Genomic DNA, 15,564 nt, shown 5'->3' with positions numbered 1-15,564 from the left:
ATGTCTTCCATACATTGTCAAATATCCCTACAGAATAAAATCATCCCCTTTGTTGAGAACCACTTGTCGATATTACCTAGTAACTAATAACTCTCTAGCTATTCTCTTCTCCATGTTGTCTAGGTTACTATCATAGCAATGTTATGGTAGGCACCATAACTAAAAGTATAGGAATCTAGCGCAAATTAACTCTACCCCTTCTTAGCTACGTGACCTTGGGCAAGCAAGTTACTTCACTTCTATGTCTTGGATTTAACACCGATAAAATGATAAAAGAAAACTACCTCATCAGGTTGTTGTGAGGATTACATTAATTTAGTTAGCATAGCATCTAATATATAGTAATAGCTGCATAAATAGCTGCTGTTACTCCTTGAATTCTCCACACCACTTCAGCCTCAAAAGTTTGTCACACATTATTCCCCATGGCTGGAAAAGCTCTTTGCCACATCTGACAACTTCCTTCCCCTAAGAAATCCCATTAATCCTTCAAAACTCTGGTGAAAGGGTGCTTCCTAATTCAAGGAACTCTTCCCAATAGCCTCAACCATGTCAAGTCTCCCTAGTACAGACTTTTTAATAAAACTTTGTACTGCTCTAAGCACACAATACAGTTATAAATAAATACATTACAGTACTATAATTTACTCAGTTAATGCAGTGATTGTGACAGATACTCAGTTTTCAAGACAAAAATTACCATAATAAGTGTATCTGAAAACTGGAAAATGGGTCCATTATATAACTGTTTAGTATCTATTTCCCCTCTAGAAGCTAAGTTCCCTAAAGGCAATCACCATAGTACTTGTGTACAATCCACATATTCCAAGCATAATACAGAATAGGTGCTCAATATTTACTGAAATATTGAAATTATATTCTTCACAAGCCCAAGGTCCCAAGTTCAATCCCTGGTACCAAAAAAAAAAAAATTATAGTCTAAAATGAAATATAGTATTAACACTCATAGTTATAGCTAATTGTGGTAACTCTTTGCATCTTTAAAAGCTTTTATCACTGATAAAAGTTGTGGGGTTTTTGTTTGGGAGGAGGGTTGTTTTGTTGTCATTTTGCAGTACTAGGGTGTGAAACTAGGGCTTTTGCATGGGCTACATGCCCAGCTCCTTTTTTGTTTTTTATTTTGAGACAACATCTTGCTAAGTTGCCCACTCTGGGCTCAAACTTGAAATCTTTCTGCCTCAGTCTCTCAGGATGCTCAGATTACAGGCAATGTGCCACCACTCCTGGCTTGACAAGTTTTTTATTTTTAATTTACTATGACCTAAAAATGAATAAGTTACTCAAAGTAGTGAAATTACTATGAGAAGATCATCAGTTCTGTCAAGGCATTATGGTTATCATTCCATAAAGCAACACTAGAAAGTATCTTTTAAACTATAATTTGATACACTAAGCCTAATTCTTCTTCCCCTTGTATCTTTCTCCTCAAGCTGTTAATCTATGATCAAAAAACACAAACTTGTGGGGCACAGTGGTGCATGCCTGTAATCCCAGCTACTCTGGAGTTTGCGGCAGAAGGATCACAAGTTCAAGCCACAAACTTCTGGTTTTCCTAGATTCCTGAAACAGCTGGAATGGCTGTTACATCCCTAGGCAACAAATTGAAAGCTAGCCAAGTACACATCAACAGATGAACATACATACAAAAATCAGTGTGTATACACAATGGAATATTATTGAGCAACAGAAAGAAATAAACCTACTTCAAAGATTAAAAAAGTAATGAAGCTGAATTCTGGAAATATATTAAAGGGAAGTTAGCCACACAAAAGGACAAATACTGCCTAATGCCATTTTCATGAAATACCTAAAATACTAGGTAAACGCATAAAGATAAAAGTAGATTAAAGGTTACCAGGGGCTGAAAGGAATAATGGAGTTATTGCTTAATGGCTATAGTTTCTGTCTGAAGTGATGAAAAAGTTTTTATTTTGTTTTGTTTTGTTTTGGTTTTTTTGGTACCAGGGATCAAACTCAGGACCCTGCGCTTGCGAGGCAGGCAGCGGAATCACCAAGCTAAATCCCCGGCCCCTTGAAAAAGTTTTAGAAATCAATTGTGATAAGGGTTGCACACATTGTGAATGTAATTAATGTCACTGAATTCTACACTTAAAAAAAGGAAATCCAAACATTCCAATAGGCTCAAAGGCTAAATAGTTATGAAGCATTCTCATGCTTACAAGATTACAGTAGGTGAGTTGGGGATTTAGCTCAGCGGCTCCGCTGCCAGCCTGGCAAGCACAAGGTCCTGAGTTTGATCCCCAATACCAAAAAAAAAAAAAGATAAGTAGGTTTACACACCAAATATGCTTACATGTAGATTCTGCTTAACATAAACATCTCTGGACACTTTATCTACTAGACTCCAATTCCTATAGAAGATCATCAGTTTCTATGTCTGATAATCACTCTTTAAATTTAATACATCTGTGCATATGAACATCAATTTTTTTGGAGGGCTGATGGATACTGAAAGAAACCACAGAATTTTAAAGCTAAAAGGAATTTCAGGTCAAAAATAAGGAACATTCTGATGATTTCTTTTTGAAGAAATGTGCATAAATCATGTTTTCTTCAGAATTACAGCTCTAAACAAGGACGGTAGTAACATTCTAGGTTTCGGTTGTGCCTTAAAAAGACTGCACAATCTTCAAGAGGCTTTAATTTCTTCTCAGAGGAATAGCTGCTACAAATAATATACACCAAACTGACTATGCTAAGGCAACATAACTAGTTTTCATTCCATGCTCATTTTTCTCCTTTTGAGAGGGAGGCTAGATGCCTAAAGGTTCCCACTTTGATGTATTAGGTATGTGCTTTCAGATAATTTTCACTGAAAGTCAATAGGCCTTCAAACTGGTCTTCTGGCACCCTAATGGACTTGCTGATGACTCCTGACACTTGATTCTCTGAGCTCTTCCAAAAGCTGTAAATGCCTGAGCTCCCCTAGCAAAACAGCCACGTGTCTATTACAAACACACAGGCTTTCTAAATCCATCCACATTCTTTGCCTTTACAGAGCATTCTTCAATCATTTCAACATCTTTTAAAAATGCACTTGGGTTTTGAAAGATGAAAAGACTTTAGGAGATGGATGGTGGTGATGGTTGCACAACAATGTAAATATACTTAATGCCATAGTACACTAGTTGTTAGATGGACAAATTTTATGTGTATTTGAGTGTATTTTTAAGTGCACTCAGTTCCATATTTTTAGCATGCAAATTACTCAATTTGTGGAATTTATGTCCTTTGTTTCTTTCCATTCTCATTCTCTCTAGGGCCGGGGATTTAGCTCAGTGGTTCCAGCACCTGACTTGCAAGTTCAAGGTCCTGAGTTTGATCTCCGGTACCAAAAAAAAGAGACCTCATTCTCTTTGGTTTCCTTTTTCACCAAGTAGCATGCATGAAAACCTAAATATATAACCGAGAAGCAAAAGATGCTCTTTTTATTTATGGTGTTCCCTCCCTGTCCACTTCAAAACACAAGTGAGGAAATGCTTCAAATTTAACTGAAGAAAAAACAAAAAAAGATTAAACTGTCATTTTTGTTGTTAAAGGGAGTTTGTTTTTGTTTCTAATGTAAAGTAATATTTTTGATCCCCCTGGAGAAAATAAGATTAGGGACTATCAATGCCAATCTTCCAGTACATGAGTGGATAATATGCAAATAGCTATAAAGACAAAAATTACAAAGACATATGAAATAATAAAACTACTAAACATATTTCCTCTGTTGTTCTAAAACTACTGTGTCACATATCAGGGACTCATCAAACAAAGTCTCAGATCTTAACAAAAATTAGCACTTTCATGTATCAGATGAAAGCAGTGCCTTCTGGACTTTGTTATTAAAGTTAACAGATACAAGGTGGGGATGAAGCTCAGTGGCAGAGCCCTCTGGTTCAATTGCCAGTACTACCAAAATTAAACAAAAAAGGTTGTTATATGCACATTCAGACTCTGAAGATAGAAATAAAAACTAGAAATACTGGCTTTTGACTTCCTTTTATGGTAATAAAGTTTATTATATATAACTTAATATAATAACTGAATTAAACTTAGTTATTTCATAGCAAAATAATTACATACAGGGAAGAAAATAACCTGTAAGTATAAAAAACGGAACACTCACAATAGGACCACCTATATATTTTGATTTATGGTTCTCAAACCTGACTGGCCACCAGAAGTCCCTAGAAGGAGAGAAAATGAGGAAGAGAAAGAAAGGAGAGGTGGAACCAGAAAAGAATTTAAACTTTTCTAAGCTCAGCCAGGATGGAGATTTGGCAAGTAAAGTAATAAAGTCTGGGAATTTACAATGATAAAGCTTCCTAGAATGGCAATGGCAAACCTATGGCATGTGCACTGCAGCCAGCTGTTTCTTATCACTGAAAGCTCTACAAGGTTCGCCATCATTGCCCTAGAAGATTGTGATGACCAACCATGTTTTAGAACATTCTTCTTTAAATTTTTCTTTTATGAAAGCAGACTGTTTTCCCTTTCTACCAGTCTTTTTTTTTTTTTTTTGGTGCTGGGGATTGAACTCGGGTCCTTGCAAACCAAGTGGCGGAACTACTGAGCTAAATCCCCAGCCCTCTACCAGTCTTCTAACTTTCTATCTTTTTCCCACCACCAAGAGCTAGGAATTGACACCAGGAGCTCACATATAAGCTCTACCACTGAGCTACCTCCCCAGCCCTTTTTTCTTTTGAGATATTATCTTACTAAGTTGTCCAGGCTGACTTCAAACTTGTGATCCTCTTGCCTGAGTAGTTGGGATTATAGACATGCCTAGCCATTTCTACTTTTTAAGCAATAAAATATCCTACTGCAAGCCTAACAGTAAGGTTCATGTGCATTATTTCATTTAGTCATCAAAACATCCCATGAGACAGAAAGATAGTATTATTCCTATTTAATAGATAAGGGAACTGAAGTCTAGAGAAATTAACAAAATTACTCAACCAGCAACTAACAGAGGCAGAATTTAAAGCTATGCTTATAGCTCTCCAAAGCCCATCTCTCCTGGAAGCAGTACAGCAGAGCAGAATTTTTAAAAATGGCTTTAAGCGACTGAATTGGAGCCTAGGTTCTCATACCTTTACAACAGTTATCTCTCCAATTCATTTGTTTCCTCATCTATAGAAAAGGCTAATAATAATACCTACCCTGGCTAGCTCAAGATTTTTCTGAGATTCAAGATAGGAAAATACTTTCAAAGGCATGAAAATTATTTTTTTAAAAAGCTATTAATGGGGAGTCAGAAAATACTGATTGAGTAGCATAGTTGTTGGTTAAATGCACAGACTTTGCAACCACACTTTATGTGACTGAACCCAAACTCTGGTATTTCCTAGTTCCTAAGCTTGAGGAAGTTACTTCACTTCCATGCAGTAGTTTCCTCATCTGTCAAACAGAGCTAAAATAAAACCAATCTCAGAATTTTCTAAGGGTTAAATGAATTAATGCATGTAAAATGCTTAAAATATTTTTTGCCACATAGTAAACACCTGACAAAGTTGAGTGTTAGAATACTACCCAATTTTTTAAAAGAAGCATCACATTTTTTTTTAAATGTTCAAATACTTAATGATAGTACAAAAAAAAGCACAGAAGATGCTGGCCCTTTCTTTCCTTACAAAAAGCTGGATAAATTCCACCAATTCTGGAAGCAAACAAGTTGGATAGTTTCAATTTTCAATCTAAACTATGTGGCTTCCAAAATGCTTCATTTGTGCATTTTAAAATATCTTTTACACCTTTTTCTCTAAAAACATCTCATTTGCGTTTTAAAATAATCTTTTAAAGCATTATTACACTTCTGTTGTTAGTGTTCAGATAATTTTGCTTCAAATACCCTTCTACATAAGATTTGATGTCTAATTCAAAAACTAGCTTTCAAGAGGAAAAATGTAACAAGCTGAATCAAAAGATTGTGATATATGTCAAAACGAAAGGGTGCTAAGTCTTAAATGACTTATTTATTAAGAATAAGGGAATAATTCTCACTAAAATAAAATAATTTAATGATGGTCTAAGAAATTCTTCTACCAGACTGGTTTATAGTCGAGACAGAGTTAGAATGTGAAACAAAGTTGGCACTTCACTAAGAAATTCCACCCCAGTACCAAAAAAAAAGAAATTCCAGCTGCAGGTTACCCCAAATATCCAATATATAACAGGAAATGTTGCTACTGATTCGGTGGATTACATCACTTCCCTTGTTTAAAAAAATTTTTCTGAGTTGCCAACAAACTGGGAAAAAAAAGTCCCAAAAGCTGTTACTAATCAAGAGTTAAACATTAGGGGCCGAGGATTTAGCTCAGTGGTTCCGGCGCCTGCCTCGCAAATGCAAGGTCCCAAGTTTGATCCCCAGTACCAAAAAAAAGAGTTAAAAATTAAAAATTCCACTGCAGCCGGGCGTGGTAGTGCTAATCCCTGTAATCCTAGTGCTTGGGAGGCTGAGGCAGGAGGATCACTGCAAGTTCAAAGCTAGCCTGAACTATATAGTGAGACCCTATCTCAAAAAAAAAAAATTCCACTGCAATGTTTTGAAAAACAACTGCATAACCCACTGACCATTTTTATAATATAGTTATTATATCTCCAACACTCTACCCCAAGTTTAAATTCTGAAAATTATAATAATGGAATTCAAGTAACTCACAAAAATATGATGAAAAATTACTTTTAGATGAAATGAATGAACATCCAAGTATTTTTTTTATTCTAACATGGTATTTTAGAGGCTAGACTAACATCTTATTCACAGTAAACATTCTGAAATTGGTTCAGTGAATATTTTTATCTGTCACCTCAGCATTTGTATGATGCTCTCATCTGAACAAATGAAATATTCAAAGAGAGTTTACCACACACACCTCTCTGGCAATGTTACTCAAAGCTTCATCTTCTGCAGAAAATCGATCTTTCACAGGTGTTCTTTTCCTTCCAGAACCAGGAGTCCCCATCTTGTGTTCTTAACAGTCTTTTAAATATGAAAGTAACTTCACTTTATGTTCAGGCCTGAAATAAATAGAAACACAATTTAGAATGTTTCTCTTTGTGTAGCTTTAATGCTCTTTAATACATTCAATTTTAACAGAGAATTATATTTCTCTTTAGAGAAACTAATAACCAAACACCTTTTCCAAATTATCCCAAAAGATTTTAGAATATTTAAATTTGTATTAATAACTAACTTGTTAGTTTCATTGAGCTATCACAACAAACTATGAATTATATTATCACAAAAAATTGCATTAAGCAGCAACGCTCTTTCACAGTTTAAAATTAATACAGCTATTTCTAAAATCTATTTCCATTTCAGAGTGAAAGACATTTTTTTTTTTTTAGTACCAGGGATGGAACTCGGGACCTTGCACTTGCGAGGCAGGTAGCAGAACCACTGAGCTACATCCCCGACCCTGAAAGACATTTCAGAAATGTCATTCAGCCTAAACTTTTAGAAGAACAATGTTTAAGAGGTTATAGTATTCAGCCTTAAATGTAGACAATAGTAACTTTGCTTTTTAGTGTAATTTTTAAAAATTCCAATTAAATCACAACCACAATAAAAGAACAAATGAAGTCCTATTATCCTACAATTAAAATGTAGACATATTCTAATTCTAGACATGTAAAAATAATTACAGTGACTCCTTGAGTTACAACCAGCCTGACACACAAACAACTTGGATTACGACCAGAATTTTAGTTTTAACTTATGACCAAAGTCCTGAGTTATGACCCAAATCCCAGCTGCTTGTGCTTCCAGATGATCTCACATACAGATTTAACCCTTAAAGAGTTCTAGAAGGAACATTACAACACCTTTTCCTGTGAGGGGTCAATTGAGAAATCCTGGGCAAATGTCTCTCTAAGGACACTGAGATCTGCCTATATACAGGAGACTTTGAAGGCTGTGTAGAGCATGACCAACCTAAGTTACAACCAGCCCTCGAAAAGAAATTGAGTTCGTAAGTCAATGGTCCACTTTACATAAGAAAAAATAGACTTGGCTGGAAGAATATCAATAGTTTAGCATGATTTTGTTTGCTTTTTGAGACAGGGTCTCAATATATAGCCCAGACTAGCCTCCAACTCAGGGGGATCCTCCTGCCTCAGCCTCCCACCTCACCCTCCCAAGTGCTTGGATTACAGGTGTACACCACCACGCCTGGTGATTTTTTTTTTAGAACAGGACTATGAATGTATTTTTTGCTTCTTGAATCTCTGAAATTTCTGCAGCATTGAAGAAAGAAGATATAACACTGTTCCTGGAATCAATATGAGACCTGCCATTGCCAGGTACTACAGGTGGCTGAAGATAAAAGCGATCAACAAAACTGATGCAGCTTAACAATTAAGAACACATCTATGGATCTATATAACTATAATTATTAAATGGACCTATTTTACAAAAGGCAAACTTATTGGTGAGGATTAAATAACAAAGATGATAAAGACCATCTAATCTTTCTAACACATGGTATCTGATGTTAAAAATTCCCATGACAGGGAATATAGCTCAGTGGTAGAATGTGAGCCTAGCATGTAAAAGGTTTAGGTTCGATCCCCAGCTCTAGGGAAAAAAAAAAAAAAATTCTCATGTCTGTCCTAAAAGAACAAACTATATTAAAACTATAAGTGACTTTAAAGCACTAGAATTTACTTGATTCAAGCAAAATGAAGCAGAACCACTACAACCCAAAAAAGTTTTCTCCAATCAAAATTTAGGCCATTCTCACCATATCTGATATCATTTTTTTATTACTCAGAGTTACCTTGTTACATGTGTCAAACAGAATGAAGACTGATGATGGTTTTTTACTTCATATGAAGATGATCATTAAGAAAAGAATTCATTCAAATGGAAGCAAGGAAAAATGTACATCTGAAAAGAGCAGCTGATAAATCTAAGACACAAATCAGGACAATTCCCAAAGAGCAGAATTTTCTCAGAAGTATCCAATCATTTCAGCTTCTGTGTAATTTTAAAGATTATTCACTGAATAGTATATACAAATATTGGCTATATACTAAGAAACAAGCGACATGCATTATAAAATTCGTTTTTAGACTGGAGTGGTAATTTAATGCACTGTGGAACCATCCAATATCTGTCGTTCAGCCAGCTTTCCAAGGACACATTAAAAATCATTTCACAGGGGCCGGGGATTTAGCTCAGTGGTTTCGCCGCCTGCTACCCAAGTGCAAAGACCCGAGTTCAATCCCTGGTACCAAAACAAAAAAAAAAAAAAATCATTTCACAAAACCAAAAGGGAAAAATGTAAACATATTCTAATTCTAGACATGTAAAAATAATTACAGAAGGTAAAAACAGACTTGGCTAGAAGAATATCAAATAGTTTGATTTTTTTTTTTTTAGGAAAACGGAACCTTTTAGGAGAACGGGATTTTTCCTTCTTGAATCTCTGAAATTTCAACAGCATTGAGGAAAAGAAAATACGTTTTTAAAAAAATAATTAGACCTAGAACCATATTAATAAACTGGCTTCAAAGTGAATTGCATTCATATTAGGCACAAATGTCAGAAAACTGAGACATACTATCTGAAATTGCTATTGATAGTATTCTTCCAAACGTATCTCTTTCTCCCCTCTCCCTACAATCTATTTTTCTTCTTCCTTAACTAACATTGCCTATGCCTTAGACTTGGCAGGATACTACTAGCCCACAGATTATATAAAAAATTATCCTTTCTTAAAACTCCCTCAAAACTGCCTTAAAACTGCTTAACAAGCTCTACACTTTGAGAGAAAGATGACAGTAAAGGGACCCAAAGACAGGATAGCAAAGAAATAGGAACCACTTCCTGTCCATCTCCTTGCCTTTCCTATCTAAAAAGGACCTCTAGGTATCTTTTAGACTGATTAGCCTTTTCAGTTGCATATAGGGTGTATCAACCATTAGCTATTTCAAAGAACAATCTAATGCTTTTGAAAGAATTATATTATTTGTATTCTATAATCAATCAGTCATCCTTTTCAGTAATAGAAAAATTAAAGATTTTTAGTTCCTATGCATCTATCTTGCAGTAACTCAAACATTCTGTACCAGTGATGGAGGAAAAGAAATGATTCCTATCACAGCCAATGGAAAAGCACTTTTCAACAAAATGGCAAAAATAAGGACCCAGATTCAAAGCAATCTCAAATAGATTATTTCCAGCTTTTGGTCCAAAGGACTAGTTTCTATCTAAGGAGGAATTCTCAAGACTACTCTTTCACAAGCCATGTTAGTATTTTTCACCTACTCCTTAGTGGTATCAGTCAACTTGAAGAGCTAAATATAATCAAGGTATGGTGGTCAGAGAGAGAGGGGAAGAGAGGGAGAGAGAGGGAGAGAGAGGGAGAGGGAGGGAGAGGGAGGGAGAGGGAGGGAGAGGGAGGGAGAGGGAGGGAGAGAAGAAGGGAGTGAAGGGGAGAAAGAAGGGGGAGGAGAACAGGGAGGGGGAGGGAGAGACTGGTTCTATAATGGCTTAGATCAAAATGTATCCTGAAAGTCTCATGTGTTTGGAAGGTGACTGGATCATGGGGGTGCCATACTCTTCCATGGATTTTATCCATTGATGAGTTCAAAAGATGAATGTGCTGTTAGGAGGTGGGGCCCGGTTGGAGATGGGACACTGAAGGCATAACCTGGAAGAGTATATTCTTGTTCCGGGCTCCTTCCTTCTCTCTGTTGGCTTTCTGGCTGCCATGGGTTGAACAGCTTTCCCTCACCATGCCATTTCTGCCTTGGAGCTAGCCAATCACAGATTGAAGCCATGAATCCAAATAAACTTCTCCTCCTTTAAGCTGTGGGTGTCAGGATTTTTATCTCAGTGAAGGGAAAATAAAGAAGGCACCTTCCAAAATAGATTCATCAATAAGGCTTTCTCTTCTCCAATGAGCTTCTTATATATCTGAAACATTTATTTTTCCACATTTAAGTGGCACTTCATAATGATTTATGGTTCACTTAAAAAAACAGAATATGCATGCACTATGGGTATACAGCATTCTAAATATAGCACATTTAGAGGAAAAAAACCTGGGCATAGTGCTACATGCCTATAATCCCAGCAGTTGGGAGGCTGAGGCAGGAGGATCACCATGAGATCAAGGCTTAGGCTACATAATGAGTTCAAGGTCACCCTGAACTACATAGAGAGACCCTGTCTCTACATACATACATACATACATACATACATAAATGGATGGATGGATGGACAGGCAGACCAATAAATAAATAAATCACAGTTCTGTGCCTCGCTGGATCCTGACAGATACAGTTCCAATATATCATCACAGAGAATGCAAAATATTGTGGTACATCTTTGCATCTGAGCTATAATTACAGTTAATGCTGGTCTGACCAGGGGTCCAGAAATGTAGTTCATTGGTAAAGCCCTTGCCTATCACATATGGGGACCTGGGTTTCATCCCTACCACTGGAAAAAAAGTATAAAATCGTAAGTGTAAGGGCAAGGATTGTCCTTTAGTCAATTTCATAAAAGAAATAAACAAAAGAAGTGATTATGGGTAAAAGTACTTTACATATTTATAGAGTGCTTTATAGCTTATTAAACACCTTGCATTTTGTCCTAACTCATTTGAACCTCACATTAACCATGTTACATAGATGGTCAGTTATCACTTCTACCTTGTAGATGAAGAAGTGCAGTCTTGTGGGCAGGACAACAGAGCAAGTAAGTGGTAGTGCAATCAAGTGAACTAAGATCCTCCTACTTAAAATTTTGTCCAGTGGCAACAACTTCTACCATTCCAGATTATTGTACTTGCATTTATTTATGAATAATTACCAAATGTTTAATTGTACAGACCAGCATTAACTGTACTATAATATAATAAAGACAAAAGGAAAAAAATTAAGATATTTTATAGTACTCAAAGTCTATTTTTGAAACTCCAAAGAATACAAGAGTTTTGAGAGTATATAGCCTTAGTACGTTTTCAGTCACCATGATAGAACACAATCGACTTAGAAGACAACAGACTAAATGATATACTAAAAATCCATGTGCAATGTTCTATGTAAATTTTATCTCAAAAGAAAAAAGATCACACAAATATTAAAGTCTAAGCAATGACATGCATGTTAAAATACTTAAAGTTGAAATGTATTAACAGCTGCTACTTTAAAATGCAACAACAAAAGATGAAACGATAGAAGCTTCATAGATGTACAACTTCAGTTTTGCTGTATGTTTGAAAAATTTTACAATGAAGTGTTGGGGAGAAAAACTAACTGGTCAAGAAGTGTTAGATTAGGTGGACAAAAGACATGGGACACTCTGGGAGGCTGAGACAGAAGGACTGCAAGTTCAAGCCCAGCCTGCACAACTTAGTGAAACCTTGTCTCAAAATAAAAAGTAAAAGGACTCGGGATGTACCACAGTGTGAAGGCCTTAGATTTAATCCTGGGGAAGGAGGGGAGACTAGAAATAGCAATTTTTAAAAATTCTGATTTGAAAAAGAAAAAAAAAGGCAGCACTGGGGAGGAGCACAGTGGTGTAATGTTTGCCTAAGCACTGCACAAGGCCCTGGGTTTGACCCCCAGCACTATATAAAAAGAACAAAGAAAAGAAGGCAGACATAATTACACCACTAAAGAATACAAACAGCTATATATACATTAGAAATTAAGGGCCGGGGATTTAGCCCCAGTGGTTCTGGTGCCTGCCTCGCAAGCACAAGGTTCCAAGTTCGATCCCCGGTACCAAAAAAAAAAAATTAAGATTATGGACAAAGGATAGAATAGCTGAAATCTCTGAATCAGAAGGGTGAGGGGAGGTTATAATTAAAGTCATTAATTCTACAAAAATCTAGATGAGACCATTATATAAAATTAATAAATCATTAGCAAAACCTACAGAAAAAAGGGACAGCCAGAAATTAAGACAATAAATAAAATGAAAAAAAAAAAGTATGTGGCAAAACTGCAGGACTTTGCAGAACCAAGGAAAGTAGATGCTAAACACAAACTTAAACTCTGAAGAATATTGGAACTTATAATGGTTAAATTCATATTTTATAACATAATGCCTACAAAGGCTATAATCACATTTACTACTTTCACATTCAGTTGTCCTAAGACTCACCAGAAAACATTTTTAAAATCTGTTACTTTGAACACACACTATTCTCCTATGCCCAACACTACTGATAATCTCATTTCCTCTCTTCATAAAATGGCATGCCAGTGGTTGCACTTTCTTCCTTGTTAACCGTGTTACTCTATAAACGAACACTGATGAGTTATATATCTGAGACAATGTTTATACCACTGCATCAACTGTAGAGAATCCAAATTAGTAAGGTGTATTTTTACTAACAATTGCATTCTCAGTATTTTCTGAGTAACAAACCACTGTCTAGGATGATTTAAATGGCCTTCTTTCCCAATGCCTTTTAAAATAATCTCATCAAGGCATAAACATACAATCAGAGGATGAAAGTAGGGGAGAGAGAAAATTACATATTGCTGAAGACAGGACAGACTTAAAAGTGTCAAAGAAAGCAGAAAATATGAAAAGAACAGAAGGTCAAGGATGAACAATGTAAACCCAGAAAACACAGAACATAAAGCTGAAACCAAAACTGAAGAACTAGAAAATATATTAACTTTTTAATTTTTTTTAAATGCAAATAATATGGAAGTTCTAAAATTAGGAAATTTTTATAAAATAAAATATATACCTATAGGCTGGGGATTTAGCTCAGTGGTTCCACCGCCTGCCTCACAAGCACAAGGACCTGAGTTTGATCCCTGGTACCAAAAAAAGCAAAAACAAAAACAAAATATATACCTATAATTTTTCCCTTTTCAAGAAACATCTACTGAGAATTTGAAGGTACAATTTACATAACACTATGATTGCCTTGCAAGTAAGTAAAAGAAAACAATGGGAAAATAAAAGAGGTAAAAGATCAGAAAGAGGTACTTATACTATCTCTATAAATACTTCTTTATGTTGTCCTCTGAAGTAAAAATAAAAAAACTTTTTTATTTTGAGGAAAGCTACTTTATCATTTTTTCTTTTGTTGCTTCTTTCAGGGAGAAACGCTGCCTACCCCAAAGTCAAAAATTTACTTCTACTGGCGGGGATTTAGCTCAGTGGTTCCAGCACCTGCCTCGAAAGCGCAAGGTCCCGAGTTCGATCCCCAGTACCAAAAAAAAAAAAAATTTACTTCTATGTTTTCTCCTAAACATTTTACAATTTTACTTCTTAATTTTGGTCTATGATCCATTCTAAGTTAACTTTTGAATCAGGTAGGAAGCAGGGATCCAACTGCATTCTACATATGAGTGTCTACTTGTCCTGGCACCATTTGTTGAAAAGATTGCTCCTTTCCTATTGAACTGTCTTGTAACCCTTACCAACAATCGGCTGACCATGAAAGTAAGAGTTTAAGCCAGGTGAAAGGCACACATCTATAATCCCAGCACTCCGGGAGGCTAGGGTAGGAGGATCAAAAATTCCAACCTAGGGGCTGGGGATTTAGCTCAGGGGTGCCGATGCCTGCCTCAACCTGAGTTCAAACCCTGGTTCCAAAAAAAAAAAAGTTTCAGCCCAGCCTGGGAGTTTTAGCAAGTTAGCAAGAAATCGTCTGAAAATTTTAAAATTTTTTAAAGAGATGGGATATGTAGCTCAATTCAAAAGCTCTGGGTTCAAGCCCCAGGATCATTTAAAGAAAAAAGGGGAAAGGGGTTGAACACTCAATTCTATTCCACTGATCTATTAAGCCAGTGCCATACCTTCTTAACATGACTTTGTTTTTTCTTTTTTTTTGGTACCGGGGATCGAACTCAGGTCCTTGCGCTTGCGTAGCAGGCGTTGAAACCACTGAGCTAAATCCCCGGCCCAACATGACTTGTAATAAATTCAAAAACTGGGAAAAGTGGGTCCTCCAACTTTTTTCTTGTTCTTTTAAGACTGTTTGGCTATTCTGGATCCCATGCATTTCCATATAAATTTAAGGTTCCGTGCATCACTTTTCAGGGGGAAAAAATGAAAAAGAAAAAGGCAGCTGGGATAATGATAGCAATTACCAAAAAATCTATAGATCAATATGAGTATAACTATCTTAATATTAAGACTCCAATCCATAAAGATGGATTCTTTCCAATGACTTAGATCTTGTTTATTTTGATTCTACAACATTTGTGTTTTCAACATCCAGGCCTTGCACTTCTTTTACTAAATTTACTCCTATATAACAGGGTCATTTTGAAGATCAAAATATGGAAAAATACCACCAATACCAAAAAACAAAAGCCCTGAAATCACAGAGGCAAAAAGGAAGTGACAAAGGAAAACTCCCATGCCTAAATTTAATCTTCAATTAAGCCAAGGGCATATCAGGGATTGTATATTTTCAAAAAACAAATACCTGCATACTGAGTGTGAAGGCATTTACCATTTCCAATTAACTAGGTATTTAACAACATTAAGAGGAACTGGAAATCCTCTTGCTGAACTGCAGAAATACATTCTGTTTCTGGGGTATA

The 15,564-nt window shown here is 35.9% G+C and overlaps 1 protein-coding gene across 37 annotated transcripts in view; it reads right to left on the bottom strand.

The window, feature by feature from the left end:
• The window catches only part of Lrrfip2 (LRR binding FLII interacting protein 2), a 114,105-nt gene that overhangs the window by 80,159 nt on the left and 18,382 nt on the right, over positions 1-15,564 (bottom strand). For all 37 annotated transcript variants that reach the window (XM_087182088.1, XM_087182123.1, XM_087182087.1 and 34 more), the window contains exon 3: positions 6,906-7,050. In XM_087182088.1, coding sequence (XP_087038214.1) covers positions 6,906-6,995 — 90 coding nt within the window. In that variant the 5' untranslated portion in view covers positions 6,996-7,050. The remainder of the gene's footprint in view (positions 1-6,905; positions 7,051-15,564) is intronic.

Source organism: Heterocephalus glaber, unplaced genomic scaffold (genome assembly GCF_053883595.1).
Source record: "Heterocephalus glaber isolate CG9 unplaced genomic scaffold, H.glaber_assembly_v1.0 deba00001472, whole genome shotgun sequence".
Taxonomy (NCBI): Eukaryota; Metazoa; Chordata; class Mammalia; order Rodentia; family Bathyergidae; genus Heterocephalus; species Heterocephalus glaber.
This window is presented reverse-complemented; position numbering and strand designations above follow the sequence as displayed.